The sequence below is a fragment of the Ranitomeya variabilis genome, chromosome 3 (genome assembly GCF_051348905.1).
Source record: "Ranitomeya variabilis isolate aRanVar5 chromosome 3, aRanVar5.hap1, whole genome shotgun sequence".
Taxonomy (NCBI): domain Eukaryota; kingdom Metazoa; phylum Chordata; class Amphibia; order Anura; family Dendrobatidae; genus Ranitomeya; species Ranitomeya variabilis.
In genome coordinates this window covers 310,612,008-310,632,429 of record NC_135234.1, presented here as the reverse complement: position 1 = coordinate 310,632,429, position 20,422 = coordinate 310,612,008, and the positions used below count along the sequence as shown (strand labels likewise).

Below are 20,422 nucleotides of genomic sequence, written 5' to 3'. Positions count from 1 at the left end.
GGAACCTGAAAACCCATCTCTTCAGGAAAGCCTACAGCCTGCACTGACCCCGCTGCCTCCTCATCACTACCGAAGCTACCGCCTCACCAACACCGGAGCTCCTACAACCCTCAACCTACTGTCTCTTTCCCCTCCATCCTGTAGAATGTAAGTCCGTAAGGGCAGAGTCCTCTCCCCTCTGTATCAGTCTGTCATTGTTAGTTTGTTTACTATAAGTGATATCTGTAACTTGTATATAACCCCTTCTCATGTACAGCACCATGGAATCAATCGTGCTATACAAATAAATAATAATAGTAATAATAATAATTGGATATTTTAACAAATGTTTAATAGGTTAGAGTAGAGTAGGGCCCAGCCAAAAGAGTCTGCCTTGTCGTTTTGGTGGCTTAAAAAATCTTTTGGTCAAAACTAAAGCTGCTGGCTATATGTGTGATCTGGTGATGGGAACTGTTAATGTGTGATTGGTGAGAAGTGGAGTTTTTCCAAGAGTGGACGGTGGAACTGTGGACAGTACAAGCGGTGGAGCCTGGGTGGAGTCTCAAGGGGGCCCCAAAAATGTTGCCAGTATGGGGCCCCAAAATTCCTAATGGCAGCCCTGCCTGTTTTAAAAACAACAGTATCACTGTGCTTGATTGGTCAGCAAACTCGCCTGACCTTAACCCCAATCTATGGAGTATTGTCAAGAGGATGATGAGAAAACAGCTGCACTCAGAGTATTGATTTTCAAATGCATAACAAAGGTCAGGTATTTATTTAAGTCACCACAGAGGTAAAAAAAAGTGCCAAGGTAACGTTTCGACCCCGTAATGGGTCTTTATCAAACCACACTTTCAAGAAGATAGAGGTAGGAAAAGGGGAGCCGCAGTGGAATATAGGGACTCACATGTAGAACTATATGGAAATATTTGGGTAGATCCGGAAAGGCACGGAAGGGAACATAGGTCCTAGTGGAAACTGCGGATCCCGTATGGTGGGTGCCTGTGGTGATGACATACATTTCAGTAGGCCAACATTTTGTATTTTAAAATCATTTTTCAAGCTGTGTTATATAATATTCTAATTTACTGAGATAATGACATTTGGGTTTTCATTGGCTGTAAGCCATAATCATCAACATTAACAGAAATAAACACTTTAAATACATCACTCTGTTTGTAATGGCTCTATATAATATGAGTTTCACTTTTTTTATTGAAGAACTGAAGTAAATTAAATTTTTGATGATATTCTAAGTTTTTGAGAAAGACCTGTATATCTGCCTACAATTATGCAGCCAGGCTTTGATTCATGCTGTCGGTGGTTTGAGCAGCATGAATCAAGTGAAAGGTTCCCTATAAATTTTGACAACTATGATTGTTGCAGAGATGTACAGAAGTTGGTGCAGCTCTTTCCAACCAGGGAGAATATGACATATTCATTTGATTTCTCCTTTCGTCACAAGACTTCTTTCTCTTGCAGTGACTGTCCTGAAAATCTTTCTCCATCGCAGAGCCAGCACAAAACTTCCAAGGACTCAAAGATAAAGCGGTAAAGCTTTGTATACATGGCAACAACGACATATAGGGCCTATTTCATTTAGACTTTGTGAAGAAGTGCTGGAGTAAGATGCGTCTAATTCATTGCAAGTTCATGCCTGTTAATAAATTAAGTGCGTCTTACAACGGCTATGCACCCCCATCAGAAATGTTACTCCAGCCATGGTATGGCAAAAATTACAGGAGCAATTTGCCACAAAAGTGGCTTAAAGTGTAACCGCCGTTTTAATTTTTATTTCATAAGTCTATATACTACACATGAAAATAAGCAACTTTTTAATATATCTTATCAGTGAAATTGGCTTCTTTCTCTGGCTAATCTATTTATTCTCAAAATTCTCAATTCACATGTAAGATGTGTATTCACTATTCAGTGAAGACAATAGATTTTGACATTACTGAGATAGTAGAAGAAAGGTGCAACAGATAAGATTCTATGTAGAAAGGAGGAGGCGAAAGGAAAGGAGCAGGAAGGACCTATTGCCCCATTTGGTCTAATAGAATCTTATCAGTAGAAACTGTCATCGTCCATCTCAGTAATGTAAAAATGTCTTTATATTGATTGCCTGAATCCAAATTTTACCCAAAAATTGAGAATGAAAAAATTAAAACGATGGTTACTCTTTAAAGAGAACCTGTCAGCAGGATTTTGCAAGTTAAAATAAAGGTATGGCTATAATGGCGCTGCTATACTGATTCAATAGATACATTTAATGAAGAAATTTGTGGCTAGGATGACGCCAGCATGTAATTTCAAATAGTAAGGAGATACGGACAATAGGGGCCGCGGAACGGCCAGGGCAGAGCCGAAGACCCTACCCACAGTCCCAGAGGCGTAGCTAGGGTTTTGGCTCAGGGGGGGCGAAGCTTCTGAGTCGGCCCCTAACCAGGTAACCTTGAATACAGCTGGGTGATGCACCCTAATAGTGGAGGAGAACCTCAGGAGATGACCGCACTGTTACTGAAAATAATCTCTATATAAAGACCAATATTGATATTACCGCCATATGGTCAGTGGTAGATACCAGTCCTACAGAACATATAGGAGATCACTGCACAGTTACAGATAATGACTTACCACTGACATTCTTTCTGATGGAATCGTTCAATTTTCCCGTCTTTTCCATCTGGCCCAGACCAACATGACAACTTCTCCACCCAGGACTCATCTGCAGAGAATACAACAAAGACACATTTCATTTCTCATATTCCAGCCCCATCACCATCTATTCCCAACCTGCACAAACTCCTCATCCTGCTGATACCCCAATAGTGAGCCGCTGCTACCGTATGTGACCCTATTACTGCCCCTGATACCCCAATACTGAGCCGCTGCTGCCGTATGTGTCCCTATTACTGCACCTGATACTCTAATACTGAGCCGCTGCTGCCGTATGTGTCCTTATTACTGCGAAAACATGAAGAAAAACAAAAAGCCAGCTCACCAGGCAGCCATAGCAGGTGCATGGAACTCCACGCTGATCCACGTGGTTGTATATAAGGAAGAAAAAGAAGACTTGGTTCCAGCTCCAATTACTTGAAATAAAACTTGATTCTTTATTAATCCATTGTAAAAGCACAGGCTGTAAAACTCTCCATAGCACACCAGGAAACGAGCAACGCATTTCGATCTTTACAGATCTTTATCAGAGCCTGTGCTTTTACAATGGATTAATAAAGAATCAAGTTTTATTTCAAGTAATTGAAGCTGGAACCAAGTCTTCTTTTTCGACCCTATTACTGCACCTGATACCCCAATACTGAGCCGCTGCTGCCATATGTGTCCCTATTACTGCACCTGACACCCCAATACTGAGCCGCTGCTGCCGTATGTGTCCCTATTACTGCACCTGATACCCCAAATACTGAGCCGCTGCTGCCCTATTTGACCCTATTACTGCCCCTGATACCCCAATACTGAGCCGCTGCTGCCCTATGTGACCCTATAACTGCCCCTGATACCCCAATACTGAGCCGATGCTGCCGTATGTGTCCCTATTATTGCCCCTGATATCCCAATACTGAGCCGCTGCTGCAGTATGCGTCCCTATTACTGCACCTGGTACCCCGATACTGAGCGGCTGCTGCCGTATGTGTCCCTATTACTGCCCCTGATACCCCAATACTGAGCCTCTGCTGCCGTATGTGTCCCTATTACTGCCCCTGATACCCCAATACTGAGCCTCTGCTGCCGTATGTGTCCCTATTACTGCCCCTGATACCCCAATACTGAGCCGCTGCTGCCGTTTGTGTCCCTATTACTGCCCCTGATACACCAATACTGACCCGCTGCTGCCGTATGTGTCCCTATTACTGCACCTGATACTCTAATACTGAGCCGCTGCTGCCGTATGTGTCCTTATTACTGCGGAAACATGAAGAAAAACAAAAAGCCAGCTCACCAGGCAGCCATAGCAGGTGCATGGAACTCCACGCTGATCCACGTGGTTGTATATAAGGAAGAAAAAGAAGACTTGGTTCCAGCTCCAATTACTTGAAATAAAACTTGATTCTTTATTAATCCATTGTAAAAGCACAGGCTGTAAAACTCTCCATAGCACACCAGGAAACGAGCAACGCATTTCGATCTTTACAGATCTTTATCAGAGCCTGTGCTTTTACAATGGATTAATAAAGAATCAAGTTTTATTTCAAGTAATTGAAGCTGGAACCAAGTCTTCTTTTTCGACCCTATTACTGCACCTGATACTCCAATACTGAGCCGCTGCTGCCATATGTGTCCCTATTACTGCACCTGACACCCCAATACTGAGCCGCAGCTGCCGTATGTGTCCCTATTACTGCACCTGATACCCCAAATACTGAGCCGCTGCTGCCCTATTTGACCCTATTACTGCCCCTGATACCCCAATACTGAGCCGCTGCTGCCCTATGTGACCCTATTACTGCCCCTGATACCCCAATACTGAGCCGATGCTGCCGTATGTGTCCCTATTATTGCCCCTGATATCCCAATACTGAGCCGCTGCTGCAGTATGCGTCCCTATTACTGCACCTGGTACCCCGATACTGAGCGGCTGCTGCCGTATGTGTCCCTATTACTGCCCCTGATACCCCGATACTGAGCCTCTGCTGCCGTATGTGTCCCTATTACTGCCCCTGATACCCCAATACTGAGCCTCTGCTGCCGTATGTGTCCCTATTACTGCCCCTGATACCCCAATACTGAGCCTCTGCTGCCGTATGTGTCCCTATTACTGCCCCTGATACCCCAATACTGAGCCTCTGCTGCCGTATGTGTCCCTATTACTGCACCTGATACCCCAATAGTGAGCCGCTGCTACCGTATGTGTCCCTATTACTGCCCCTGATACCCCAATACTGAGCCGCTGCTGCCGTTTGTGTCCCTATTACTGCCCCTGATACCCCAATACTGAGCCACTGCTGCCGTTTGTGTCCCTATTACTGCCCCTGATACACCAATACTGACCCGCTGCTGCCGTATGTGTCCCTATTACTGCACCTGATATCCCAATACTGAGCCGCTGCTGCTGTATGTGTCCCTATTACTGCACCTGATACCCCAATACTGAGCTGCTGCTGCCGTATGTGTCCCTATTACTGCATCTGATACCCCAATACTGAGCCACTGCTTCCGTATGTGTCCCTATTACTGCCCCTGATACCCCAATACTGAGCCACTGCTGCCGTATGTGTCCCTATTACTGCACCTGTGTCACGCTCGCGCCCTGACTGGTGGACGTGAGCTCGGGGGGGTTTGTGGCCCCACTGTGCCACAAACCAGACTACCCTGGAAGAGGCGTGACTATGACAGCTGCCTTGGTCTTCACTGGAGCCTCTGATAGTGAGGTCAGGCTTGTGCGGCAAGCAGCTGCCAGATGCCACTCCAGGGTGGTGTCTGGCTGTGGCTGCTGATCCCACTTGGAGAACAGGAACACTAGGACAGGTGCGGGCATCAGGCAGGACTGGCAGAAGAGCATGGCTGAAACTCAGACGAGTAGGCTGGGACAGCTGAGACACAGGGCTGGCAGAGACACAGGCTGGCAGGTATGGCAGAGACACAGGGCTGGCAGGTACGGCAGAGACACAGGGCTAGCAGGTACAGCAGAGGCAGGGCTGGCAGGTATGACAGAGACACAGGGCTGGCAGGTACGGCAGAGACACAGGGCTGGCAGGTACGGCAGAGACACAGGGCTGGCAGGTATGACAGAGACACAGGGCTGGCTGGTACAGCAGATACACAGGGCTGGCAGGTGTGGCAGAGACACAGGGCTCAGGTACAGCAGAGACACAGGGCTGGCAGGAACGGCAGAGACACAGGGCTGGTTGGTGTGGTGTATGTAGGAACAGGTAGGGACCTGTTCACACAGGAGGTGCAGGTACGGATATGTAGTATGAAGGAACAGGTAGGGAAACAAGCCAGAAGAAAAGGAGAATGAGGGAACAGGTTGGGACCTGTTCACACACAAAAAGAACCGCAAGGCTGCGGATAGGAGCGGTAGAGCAGCAAGAGATAGCGCAGCAACAAAAAGTAAGCAGAGCAGAACGGCAAGGAATGCGGAGAGGAGCTGCAGCAAGAGATTACAACAGCAGAAGAAGCTAAGCAGAGCGGAATCACAAGGAATGCGGAGGAGAGCTTCAGCAAGAGATTTCTGCAGCAGGAGCGGAGTAGAGTAGAACGGAGCAGAACCGCAGGAGTGTGGAGCAGAAGCAAAGCCACAGAGAGACAAGGGTAGAACCACAAAGTGCAGAGCCAAGAGCAGAGTGAAGGCACAGAGTGCAGAGCCAAGAGCAGAGTGAAGGCACAGAGTGCAGAGCCAAAAGCAGAGTGAAGGCACAGAGTGCAGAGCCAAGAGCAAAGCAAGGTAGCAGAGAGTGGAGCTGAGAGGAGAGCAGAGAGGCACTGCAGGGAAAGAAACCACAGACAAGGAGACAGAGATAGGACAAAGTTCAGACAAGGTAATGGCACAAGACAAGGTACAAGAACAAAGACACAGGGACCAGGATATTCTGCCTCCTGGAGGGCAGACAGACCAAAACAAGGCAAAGCAAGAACAAAGACACTGAGACCAGGATATACAGCCTCCTGGAGGGCAGACCAAGAAGAACAAGGCAAAGCTAAGGAGTAGAGCCTCCAGAGAAGGAAAAACAAAGAGCAAGGCCTGGCAGCTCAGAAGTAAAACACTAACTGAGTTAACACATTGCACAGGCCCAGTCCACTGGGTGGAGCTGCTCTAAATGCTGGAGGCCTCTTGGTAATAGGTCAGGAACAGATTAGACAGGTGCACCTGATTCCTATAAGAACCAGAGAGTTCAGGCGCCGCCCCCCCCCCATGCACACAGCAAGGAAGCATGCAGAGAGCAGAGGCACAGAATATGGGGCTGGCAAGAAACAGAAACCACAACATGACCTGGAGCAGTGGGTAAGATAGGGTGAGAGTTAAGAGGCCATGCCGTGATGCCAGCAGAGTTGTTACAACCTGATACCCCAATACTGAGCCGCTGCTGCCGTATGTATCCCTATTACTGCCCTTGATAAGCCAATAATGAGCCTCTGCTGCCGTATGTATCCCTATTACTGCACCTGATACCCCAATACTGAGCCGCTGCTGCGGTATGTGTCCCTATTACTGCCTCTGATACCCCAATACTGAGCCTCTGATGCCGTATGTATCCCTATTACTGCCCCTGATACCCCAATACTGAGCCACTGCTGCTGTATATGTCCCTATTACTGCCCCTGGTACCCCAATACTGAGCCGCTGCTGCCGTATGTGTCCCTATTACTCCACCTGATACCCAAATACCGAGCCGCTGCTGCCATATGTGTCCCTATTACCGCACCTGTTGTGTGGTTCTCTGTGCCCTCTAAATTATAAAGCACCCCTCTCTAATATAGTAATGCCGGGTGCAAGTGCAATAGAAAACAGTGCCCATATTTTGCCCCCTAGAAAGTAATAGTGCTCTGTGTGCCCCTTTGAAAGTCACATTATCTGAGTTCCCCTATAACAGTAAGTGCCCACTTTACATTTAATAATGCCCCGAGTCAGCCCTGTACAGCTCCCCTATACACAGTATGATGCTCTTATACACAGTATAATACCCCTCACTGTACAGTACCATCCACACAGTATACTGACCGCTTAGTAGCCTCCAAACTGATGGCTCCAATACGGTATAATGCCCCTTCACTGTAATCCCCTCACTGTAATCTCCACACTGTATGATGGCCCCCTAGATAGCCTCCATATACTATAATGCACCAGATAGTCCTAAATGTAGTATAATGCACTCCCCATAAGCCTCCATGTAGTATTATGCACTCCCCATAAGCCTCCATATAGTATTATGCACTCCCCATAAGCCTACTATATATTGTATATTGCACCCCCCATAGGCAGACTCTATAGCACAAGGCAGCAGTCCCATAGGCAGATCCTGTAGTATAAGGCAGCCCCCCTATAGGCAGATCCTCTAATATAAGGTAGCCCCCCTATAGGCAGATCTTGTAATATAAGGCAGCCCCCCTATAAGCAGATCCTGTAGTATAAGGCAGTTCCCCCTATAGGCAGATCCTGTAGTATAAGGCAGCCCCCTATAGGCAGATCCTGTAGTATAAGGCATCCCCCCTATAGGCAGATGCTGTAGTATAAGGCAGCCCCCCTATAGGCAGATGCTGTAGTATAAGGCAGCCCCCCTATAGGCAGATCTTGTAATATAAGGCAGCCACCGTATAGGCAGATCCTGTAGTATAAGGTAGCCCCGTATAGGCAGATTCTGCATTATAAGGCAGCCCCCCTATAAGCAGATCTTGCAGAATAAGGCAGCCCCCCTATAGGCAGACCCTGTAGTATAAGGCAGCCCCCTATAGGCAGATCCTGCAGTATAAGGCAGCCCCCCTATAGGCACATCCTGTAGTATAAGGCAGCCCCCTATAGGCAGATCCTGTAATTTAAGGCAGTCACCCTATAGTCAGATCCTGTAGTATAAAGCAGCCCCCCCCCTATAGGCAGATCTTGTAATATAAGGCAGCCACCCTATAGGCAGATCTTGTAATATAAGGCAGCCCCCCTATAAGCAGATCCTGTAGTATAAGGCAGTTCCCCCTATAGGCAGATCCTGTAGTATAAGGCAGCCCCCTATAGGCAGATCCTGTAGTATAAGGCAGCCCCCCTATAGGCAGATGCTGTAGTATAAGGCAGCCCCCCTATAGGCAGATGCTGTAGTATAAGGCAGCCCCCCTATAGGCAGATCTTGTAATATAAGGCAGCCACCCTATAGGCAGATCCTGTAGTATAAGGTAGCCCCATATAGGCAGATTCTGCATTATAAGGCAGCCCCCCTATAAGCAGATCTTGCAGAATAAGGCAGCCCCCCTATAGGCAGACCCTGTAGTATAAGGCAGCCCCCTATAGGCAGATCCTGCAGTATAAGGCAGCCCCCCTATAGGCAGATCCTGTAGTATAAGGCAGCCCCCCTATAGGCAGATCCTGTAATTTAAGGCAGTCACCCTATAGTCAGATCCTGTAGTATAAAGCAGCCCTCCCTATAGGCAGATCTTGTAATATAAGGCAGCCACCCTATAGGCAGATCCTGTAGTATAAGGTAGCCCCGTATAGGCAGATTCTGCATTATAAGGCAGTCCCCTATAGGCAGATCCTGTAGTATAAGGCAGCCCCCTATAGGCAGATCCTGTAGTATAAGGCAGCCCCCTATAGGCATATCTTGTAATATAAGGCAGCCACCCTATAGGCAGATTTTGCATTATAAGGCAGCCCTCCTATAGGCAGATCCTGCAGAATAAGGCAGCCCCCCTATAAGCAGACCCTGTAGTTTAAGGCAGCCCCCCTATAGGCAGATCCCGTAGTATAAGGCAGCCCCCTACAGGCAGATCTTGTAATAAAAGGCAGCCACCCTATAGGCAGATCCTGTAGTATAAGGTAGCCCCCCCTATAGGCAGATCTTGTAATATAAGGCAGCCACCCTATAGGCAGATCCTGTAGTATAAGGTAGCCCCTTATATGCAGATTCTGTATTATAAGTCAGCCCCTCTATAGGCAGATCCTGCAGAATAAGGCAGCCCTCTATAGGCAGACCCTGTAGGTAAAGGCAGCCCCCCATATAGGCAGATCCTGCAGTATAAGGCAGCCCCCCTATGGGCAGACCCTATAGTATAAAGCAGCCCCCTATAGGCAGATCGTGTAGTATAAGGCAGCCCCCTATAGGCTATATTTTGTTTCATGTTTTCTGAGTAAATTATCAAAATATCATTATTATTATGGACAGCGAATGTTTCTTTATGAATATAGTGGAAAATCATCATGAATAATGCAGATTGTTAGTTTCCTTCCACAGGGAAACTCCAGTCTAAAAAAGGGAAACGGCTTTGCTAAATGCTAGAAGACATAATGTTATTATTGTAATGTCTGCGCTTACAACAAACAACATTCCAAATCTATCATGTAGTAAATGCAGGAGCCAACAGCGACATTCTCCATCACTCACTGCACTGCAGGCTGAATCATTTTCAATAAAACAACGAACTGAGATTCCTTGCAGTTTATCATGAGGTTACTTTGTTTTCTAAATAGAATGTTTACATATACAGTATATTATTATATGAAAATGAACGGTGCAATCTGACTATGGTGTCCAAGTTTAAACGGGTTGTCTTGAACTTCAACATTGATAGCCTATCTATAGGATAGGTCATCAATGCCTGATCGATGAGGGTGCGACACCCTGCACCCCATTATTCAGCTGTTCCTGATGCTGCGGTGACTGGAACTACTCAGCTGCATATCAACATCAACTGTGGCTGCAGCTCGATATTGCATATTTGACCGCTATTTGCATCAACAAGGGCTGAGTGATGTTCTGTTGGCTGAATTGTGCTGTGCAGCTCCCCAACTGATTAACACAACCACAGATGCACCAATCACTGTATACCAATAACTTATAAGCCAAATAAATAAAATACAATAAAATATGTGTATATTATACCAGTGACTAGTGTTCTGTGGAGAAAAGTGTGGAAAACCACTAATCAGAGATAGCAACCACAGCCAATATAGAGTCACCCAGAAACATTACCAAGCAGAGGTGAGATATAAAAATGCCTTTATTATATTTAGTTTGGCAGCAATAAAATAAAATATAACAATTGTGCGCACAACAGGAACAATATAATAATTTATAATTAAAATCCAAATCAATATGGGATATGGTACAGGCTGACCCAATTATATATTCGAAATATCAGGTTAGTATAACCCCCAAGAAATAAGATGAATAATCCAACAACAAAAAAATTCTATGACAAAAAAATCTATATGTGGGATATAGCATAAATAATACATGCATATGACAATTACATGCATATATATATATATATATATATATATATATATAGGCCCATATATTAACCACTCAAAACGTGAAAAAAATATGTGGGCAAAAAAAATGTTTTAAACAATATTACCAAATTTGTATAGTATGTGTGTAAAACGTTACAATATAAAGTGCCAAATAATAAGTATATATAAAAATATACTTTAAGACATATATAGCCTATATAATATGTTCACAATATTTTGTGCAATTGATGCAGAGGAAATAAAGTGCAGTGTGCAATGATTGTGCAAAAATCATGAAAATTATCACATCCGCACAGAGTGCATAAATGAAACAGGTGTGACTGTTATTGATAGTGCACAGCTACAAAAAAATGTGCAAATAGTGCCAATGAGGAAACTAGGTATAGATAGCTGGAAAATATTTAACAGCACAGCACCAGAAGTGCCTAGATTATATGGTGATGGATGCAGAGTGCAGCGCTGTAATCCAGACACTGCCAAAATCCCACAGCAGGTTATCAAATGTACTATGTAAACAAAGGGGGGAAAGATATATACAATATACCTGTATAGAAAGGGTCAGCCAGGTCCCGTGAGGCGCACCCCAATGCGCGTTTCGGATCTAAGTCCTTCGTCAGGGGGCGAACTGAGCAGTTCCAGCCAGCACCATGAATAGCTGATAAACAAGGGTGCCAGGTGTCACACCCTCATCAATCAGATATTGATGACTTATCCTAGGGATAGGTCATCAATATTAAAGTCCCAGACAACGCCTTTAATGTGGGAGGGGGAGGTCTCACTTTCCTATTAACTGAGGACACAAAACAAATATGTACAGTAGCGCTACGTTCCTGGATACAGTGGACTTCTAACTTTGTTTTTTATTGCTGCTATTTGGTAATCGAACCAGTATTCTTTATTGAAGAGAGGAACTATTCCCATTTTTGCTTATCTGATGTTGGGAAAGATAACCTTGATGACAGATCAGTTTTGCTAATTTACTATCCATAAATGTCCTTATAAAATGAATGTATTTTAATGTATGATAATATTTGCAATATAACATGTTAGCCCTGTGCAAGAAACAGTATGTTCAAAATGTAGAGTGAACAGCAACTAAGTATGCTGCCCCATCTTTTGACTTTTTAATGATATTGGAGAATTGTTGTAATTTGTGCATCTGATTAATCACAATAATTAAAAGAATAGAGATTGAGTTTATAATATATATATATATATATATATATATATATATATATTGCAGTGCAGTGCGGTTGGTGCAGTGTGACAAGTAGTGACCACAGGGAAAGCTCACAGCAAACGTGTTTAATGTCCAAAACTCACACAGTGTACAGCGCACGGTATCCTCCAGACCGCAGCTGGGAAACGAGACAGTCCATATATGCGTCTGGTTGCTGAGGGCGACTGCACCACCGTACCTCATTTTTGGTGCCAGGAGTTTGCTCTGCTGGGCTCTGTGTTAGACCGGGATCACACATACGCGAGACACGGCCGAGTCTCGTAGGTGAAAACCAAGCTCTGGCGCCGGCACTCCGGAGCAGAGCGTGCTGCTCCATGTATTGCTGTGCGACTGCACGCTCCGCTCCGGGGTGCCAGCGCCAGAGCTTGGTTTTCACCTGCGAGACTCAGCCGTATCTCGCGTATGTGTGATCCCAGCCTTACTCTCACACAGGCTGAGCTTTTGCAGAGTTGACTGCTCTGCTCGCTGCAAACTCCACTCTGACACACCCAACCCTCTGCTGCAAGGGTTTTTGCAATAACCTGTGGCCGTAGGCCACATGGAAATCCCGGCCCGGGGGACGAAATGGACAAACACCACTACCTTCCTGTAGTCCAATAAAAAAAAAAAGCCCATGCAGGTTTTCTTAAATTTGCCCTGGACAAATAGCTTGTCCAAGACTACACATACTTTTATTCTGCATTGCAATCACAGCTATACCTGTGACTGCATTGCACTCCTGCAGCCTCAATATGCTTCTGAGTGCTTCCTGAGAAACACGTAGCGACCCTCACTAAAAACACCGGTCGCTGCCTCACATACCCCCCCATTCAAACTTGTGTGGTTGAACATTTGAGACCATACAGGGGGCCCATGACAGGGCATCCGTATTTCCCTGTGACTTTCCCGCTCAATATTCCACGGTAAAATTGAAATTTTGCAAAGACAGGAACCATCGGATGACCCGTGCATTTCTCTCCTTGGCATTCCTCATCCAGACCAAGGGTGAATGATCTGTCACCAAGCGAAACGATCGACCAAGCAAATAATAGCGTAGGGACTCCAAGGCCCACTTAATGGCCTGGCACTCCTCCCCTACGCTATAATTTTTCTCAGCTGGGGTGAGTTTCCTACTTAGGAAGGTGACCGGATGCTTCTCTCCGATCACCTCCTGCGACAGGACCGCTCCTAGGCGCACATTAAATGCATCTGTCTGCACAATGAAGCATTTCTGAAAGTTGGGGCTAATGAGGACAGGCTGTCAGCACAGTGCCACCTTCATGGATTGGTACGCTTCCTCTTCCTGGGGGCTCCACCGAACCATGACCGACTTCTTTCCCTTGAGGATATCAGTAAGAGGTGTTGTTCTCCCCCCAAAATTGGGTATAAACTTCTGGCAATACCCAATGATCCCGTGAAACGCTCTCACCTGTTTAGTGATAACAGGTCGATGCCAGTTCTGAATTACCTCAATTTTATTTATTTGAGGTTTGACCACCCCTCAGCTGATCACATACCCCAAGTACCAGACTTCCTCAAGCCCTAGTGCCCATTTCTTGGAATTTGCCATCAAGCCCGCGGCTCTGAGTGACTCTTCCACCGCTTGTGCCTAGGACAAGTGGGTTTGCCAGTCAGTACTAAAGATGATGATATCATCCAAGTACGCTGATGCATACGTCCAATGGAGTTCTAGCACTATATCCATTAGCATCTGGAATGTGGTTGGTGTCCTATGTAGACCAAAGGGCAAGACTTCATAGTGGTAAAGACCCTCTGGTGTTATAAAGGCGGTCTTTTCTTTGGCCGACTGTAAGCGGCACCTGCCAATAACCCTTGGTCAGATTGAGCGTGGTAAAGTACTGGGCCTGACCCAGGAGCTCGATCAGCTCATCCACTCAGGGCATTGGATAAAGGTCGAACTTTGACACCTTGTTCAACTTGCGGAAATCATTGCAAAACTGTAATGACCCATACGGCTTCAGGATTAGCACAATGGGGCTAGCCAGTCACTCCAGGAATCCTTAATTACTCCCAGCTGGAGCATTTGTCTCAGCTCACTCACAATGACTTGTCTCTGGGTCTCGGGCACCCGGTATGGTTTCATTCATACCCTTACATGAGGCTCAGTGACAATGTCATGCTGGATGATGGAGTTATGACCGGGTAATTCTGAGAATACGTTAGCATTCTCTTGGACTAATTTCCGAACCTCTTGACGTTGCTGTTTCAAGAGAGTGTCTCCTATTTTTACCACTCTCTTGGCCTCGTCCTTGCCCAGTGTCAGAGGGTTCCCAGTTGGTACAACCGGGGTCACCTCTATGACCAAACATTCCCGGTCCTTCCATGCTTTCAACAGGTTGACATGATACAGCTGTTCAGGTTTTCTTCTCCCGGGCTGGTAAACGCTATAACTTACTTCTCCCACCTTCCCCCATATCTCATATGGCCCTTGCCACTTGGTCATGAGCTTGCTCTTTGCGGTGGGCACTGGTACCAACACCTGGTCCGCTTTTTAAAAGGTCCTGTTCGTCGCTCTTTTATTATATACTTGACTTTGCGCGGCCTGGGCATCCTTCAGATGCTCCTTTACTATGGGACATACTGCTGCAATCTGGTCCTGCATGCTTGCCACATGCATGATGACAATCTTATGTGGAGTGGGCTCCTGTTCCCACATCTCCTTGGCTACATCCAGCAATTCCCTCGGGTGCCTGCCATACAATAGCTCAAATGGGGAGAAGCCTGTGGATGCCAGTGGTGCCTTGCGGATACCGATCATTAGATAGGACAGTAACATGTCCCAATCCCTCCTGTCCTTGGCGACCACCTTTTTTTATCATGAATTTGAGGGTTTTATTAAACCTCTCCACCAACCCTTCGGTTTGTGGGTGGTACACTGACGTACATAGCTGTTTAATCCAGAGCAGCTTACATAGCTTCTTGGTCACCTTGGACATAAAAGGAGTCCCCTGGTCTGTAATGATCTCCTTTGGTAGCCCAAGGTGACAAAACATGGCAAATAGCTGGCAGGCTATTAGCTTAGCCAAGGTGTGACGAAGAGCTATTGCCTCTGGGTAGCGGGTGGTGTAATCCACTATGACCAAGATATGTTGATGACCATGTGTGGATTTCACTATGGAGCCTACCAGGTCCATTGCTATCCGCTCAAAGGGTACCGCTATGATGGGCAAAGGTACCAATGGACTCCGGTAGTTTGCAATGCTTGAGGATAGTTGGCACTCCGGACATGTGTCACAGTACCTCTGGACCTCCACGTAGACCCCAGGCCAAAAAAACCACTGCAAAATATGCTCCTGCATCTTTTTGGCCCCCAAGCGCCCTCCTAGCATGTGAGTGTGAGTCATATAGAGCACCGCCTGATGCTAGTATTGGGGCACCACCAGCTCTTACACCACGTTATCCTGGACTTTATCCACCCAGTATAACAACTCCTGGTGGATAGCCATATGGGGGAAAACTGTCTCTGCACCTGGCTGCTGAGCTACTCTATTAATTTCAACCACCCTTTCTCGTGTCCTGGTCAGGGTAGAATCCTGAAGCTGAGCAGTCCTGAATTTACCAGGGGCCACTTCCAGCTCGGGGATCGGTGGGGTCTCCTTGACCTCTCCTGCCAATACCTATAAGGGAATCTTATCGGGGTTACACTGTGTCCTTATGTTGGCAACCCCTATGACAGGTATCTCTGACTCGGGATCTTCGGGTTCCGCACCCGGAATAGCATTTACCTTGGGAGGGTTAACCCTGGTCCTCCACAGGGACCGAAACAGGGGCAAGTCTCTTCCCAAAACAGTGCCGTATGGAAAAGTCTTTTCTACTCCCACCACATGTCTTATCTCTCCACACGGGGTGGAAAACGTAACCTACACTGTCGGGTACTCTCAGAGTTCCCCATGTATGCATACCACACCCACTTTCCATCCATTGGGGTTGTCTCCAGCAACAAGGGACCAACGAACAAGAGTCACTAAGCTTCCCAAGTCCAAGAAAGTGTCAATCTGATACCCGTTAACGAGTACCTTGCACAGTTGGGGTTCGGTACTGACAGTGCCTGTAGTGGCAGTGCAGACGAGCCGGGCTTCCATAGACACACTGCGAGTATACCCACGGTCCAAGGGTTCAGCTGTCATGGGGCAGTTGGCAGCCACTAGTCTGGGGCACTGGCACTGCCAACACTTGATAGCTGTGGCGCGACTGGACCTTAGGGCCGATTTAGGGGACACGGGTCTGCTGTCACTCTCCCTCCGGGATATCCCCTCAGTTCGTACTCAGTCCTGATTGCCCCCAGTGGAAGGCCGCAGACTTTTCCCTGGCTCCTGGGCTGGCGGGGCCTTATGTGACAGCCAAAGTGGAATGGTGTCCCGTATAAAGTCCTGAGTGGCTGTATACCACTCCACCGTTACAACCAACTGGTCTAGAGTGCTCTGGTTCCCTTGCCCCACCCAATGCTGTATGGCTGCTGACAGAGCCCTCACCAGGCAGTTGACCACCACCCTTTCTAACATCTGGGATGGGGTTAAGCCTCTTTTTAAACAAGTGGTAGCAAGTCATAGGCCTGAGACCTGGCAGGGTGAATCTTGGCAAAAGACCACTGGAACACCCGTTGGGCCCGCACATATGTATTAACCCCCAGTCTTGCTTGGATCTCACCTTTCAGCCTCTCATAGTCCAGTGCATCATCCAGAATGAGGTCCAGGTAGGCCTTTTGGGCATCTCCCGTCAGGAAGGGGGTCACTACTTCAGCCCACTGGGTCACTGGCAAGCTATCCCGCTCTTCAGCGCATTCGAATATGGTCAGGAAAGCCTCCATGTTGTTTTCAGGTACCATCTTCCTCAGCGCTGACCGGACTTTGTACAGAGCCTTCGACCGGAACGTGGTCACTGGGGTGGGTGCCTCTCATAGAGCCGAGATCTGCTGTATCAACAGGTTATTTGTCTGCTGCAATTGGTGCTGCTCCTGCTGCCATTGCTGCAGCTCCTGCTGCTGTAGTTGCTATTCCTGCTACTGTTGTTGCTGCTTTTATTGCCTTTGCTCTTGTTGCTGTCGCTGCAACTGCAGCTGCTGCTGCTGCATGAGGGCCAACTGCTTAAGTATTTCCTCCATCTTTTCAGCAGGCTTGAGATGTAGCATTGCAGGCTGGATTACTGACATGCAGCACGCTTTGGGATGTGCCTTAGTTCACACTGCCCACATTCAACCATATTGCCACGGTTCCACCCCTCAGGGTGTCTGAGATGCAGTTACTGACAGCTCGGCCATCCAATCTGGTACAGGGGTGTTCTGAAGCTGTCAGTACTTTAATTGACCGTGCATGCAAGAAAAAAAGAAGGCATTCATTCTGAAGAGCACCCGATCTGAGCATATGTGGCTGGCAGTATAATGACTATTGATTAACACCTGGCTCCAGGAGTGGAGCAGCCTTAGCTTTGTTCAGACAGTGCCATTTTTTTTTTTTTTTGTCTTTTTTGTCTATACTTTAATTGACAGCATGACCATCCATTCTGGGTCTGGGGCATGCTGAGCTCTTGGTGTGTTGATTGACAGCTCAACTAGCCAATCTGTGACTGGAAGGCGTCGGCTGTCTCAGGTGTTCACTATCCCAGGTAATGGCCATGCCTACTTAACTGAGCAGCTTCTCCCAAACCACTACTAGACGTACATTCACCTTGTGAGGTTTGTTCTTATGCTCCCTGTGTCCTGAGTTTTACATGCTTGATCTGTTGCCTGACCTTGGACTTCGTTCTGACCATCCGCAGCTCTGATCCGTTATCCTCCCGGTACTCTGACCTCGAAACATTACCTGACTACGATTTTGCCTTTTCTTTCTGTTTATGACATACCCTCCTGGCTTCTGACCTTGGACTCCCTGACCACTCTGACTCACGGCTTAGACCTGAGAAGTGACTAGCATCATACATATGTAGTGCAGCGGGGATGGTGCAGTGTGACAGGCAGTGACCACATGGAAAGATCACAGCAAAACATGTTTAATGTCCAAAACTCGCACAGTGTACAGCACATGGTATCCTCCAGATCGCAGCTGGGAAACGAGACAGTCCATACATGCGTCTGGTGGCCAAGGATGTCTGCACCACCGTATCACGCTGCAGGGTGCCAGGAGTTCGCTCTGCTGTGTTACCCTCACACAGGCTGAGCTTTTGCAGAGCCGACTGCTCTGCTCGCTGCAAACTCCACTCTGACACACCCAACCTTTTGCTGCTAGGGTTTTTATAATAACCTGTGGCTGTAGGCCACATGGAAGACCCAGTCTGGGGGAGGAAACTGACTAACCCCACTACCTTCCTGTAGTCCGTTTAAAAAATAAATGCCCATTCAGTTTTTCTTAAATCTGCCCTGGAAAAATAGCTTGTCCAAGACTACACTTACTTTTATTCTGCATTGCCATCACATCTGCAACTTGTGACTGCAATGCACTCCTGCAGCCTCAATATGTTTCTGAGCGCATCCTAGGGGACACATTGCGACCCTCGCAAATAACACAGGTCGCTGCCTCACAATTTCTATATATTATCACAGAAAGTTGTAAGTTAGATGTTAATCTATGTATTGCATATAATTTATCACAATACATGCAAAGGTGGCTTATTTCTATTATACATTGATTAGTAATACGGTAAGTTATTTAAAATGAGAAACTAATTGTGATGCATAATTTCATTATTTGAATTTGGGACTACTATCCAATCTGATTGGCATTTTGATATTATGTTTGCAGAAGTCATTCAACTGATGTTCAATCTTCATCATATGTCTCTAAGAAGCTAGAAAGGTGAGACTTTGTAAGGCCTCATGTACATGGGTGTAATAGAGTTCTGTCCAGTCTCAGGCTTATAGCACTCTATCAGATCATGCTGTACCAAGATATGCCATAATTTCATTCAGACACATGCTACATTGGATGCCATGTTCTGTAGGTATTCTCCTCAAGCATTGTGTATGTAGGAGAATAACATAGTGCCATATGGAGGCACCATATGATGGCACACGAGCAGACACAGACAGAAGAGGGCCCCTGTGTAAGAAGAATATGTTCCCTTTACAATCCTATAGCTCATCATAATGCCCAACTCCACTTGCTTTGGAGGTGAAAGAAGGCCCCTCTTGTGCCCCTGTGAGGCTGGAGGGAATGTGAGTCGCCCGCCAGGGCCGGGGGTAGTCGGTTCCAGGTCTGGTCTTAAAGGGGATGTCACAGTGGCTGCGACCTGGTCCGTGCCCTGGGCGCTCAATTAAAGGGGAAAAGTCTTCTAAAAGTAATTGGGAATAAAGTCTATTGTTTGTGACGCCACCTGTGGTTCTCGGTCAGTAGGGACCGACGCCGCTTAAAGGGGTCCTCTGGGGTGATGGAATGGCGGCTGGATGGTGACTCTTCCCTCAGGTGAAGCGGGGTCCCCAGGGCTCCCAAGGTGTGTGGCAGAGATGGTAGTTTGCCAGTAAATAAGTGGAGGACACAGTGTTGTAAAGTCTTTACCTGGTTTACTGGTGGTAATAGTCCACAGTCCAGATTACCAGGTACAGGTGACCTGTGGTCCAGCCGGCTCGGAGGCAATGGGAGAATCTCCTTCTCAGTTGAGGTCCATGAGCCTTTCCTACTTGCGCTGTTGTATGAGGTCCCTGCTGCCTGAAGCTTACTGGCAAAGTCCTCTTTTTCCCTGTCCTGGAACAGGTACCTACATGACGGGCAGCTTGAGCCGTTTTACAGGGTCTCTATCATGACCCAGGCTCTTCAGGTGCTGCTGCATCTCAGGCGTGGTGCGGGCCAATCACTTAAAGTTCTTAGCCCTCCTGTTCTGCTAAGTGTCCTAGAGTCCCACTAAAGCTTTGGGCTCCCGGTACCCGGCTGCTGCGCTCTGGCTCCGAGGGTGCCTGGTCACAGGTCCCCTCAGAGCCCTTTATCTCTCTTCTGCTCCTTTCCTCTGTAGCTCCATCACATTCAATCCCTAGGTTTATCTCTCTTTCCAGAGGCTGCAGCTCCACGTGGCTGCTAGACCTCTCCGTCTGTTCCAGACGTCCTTCCCCTGTCTCACTCTCCTGGAGACTCCTTACCAACTACCTAACTCCTCCTCCAGACCAGGATGCCTCTAGCTAAGGGAAGCTCCCCTGAATCCGGGTCCTGAGCTCCCCCTTCTGGCCTGGGTTTGGAATGTGTTGTGTGTGGGTGCCTTGCCTGGAAAAGAGAATTCCATTGCCTCCAAACATGATATTACCCTCCCCAAGGGGAAGGCAACATCACTGTAACAACCGATTACCTGGGGTGTTACAGATGCAC

At 47.1% G+C, this 20,422-nt stretch overlaps 1 protein-coding gene across 2 annotated transcripts in view; it reads left to right on the top strand.

Moving 5' to 3' along the window:
• Positions 1-20,422, top strand: part of LOC143815892 (transcription elongation factor A protein 3-like) — a 531,124-nt gene that overhangs the window by 87,499 nt on the left and 423,203 nt on the right. Inside the window, exons 7-8 of one of the 2 annotated variants that reach the window (XM_077295627.1) lie at positions 1,462-1,530; positions 18,872-18,925. In XM_077295627.1, coding sequence (XP_077151742.1) covers positions 1,462-1,530; positions 18,872-18,925 — 123 coding nt within the window. The remainder of the gene's footprint in view (positions 1-1,461; positions 1,531-18,871; positions 18,926-20,422) is intronic. The other variant, XM_077295629.1, reaches the window with a different exon arrangement.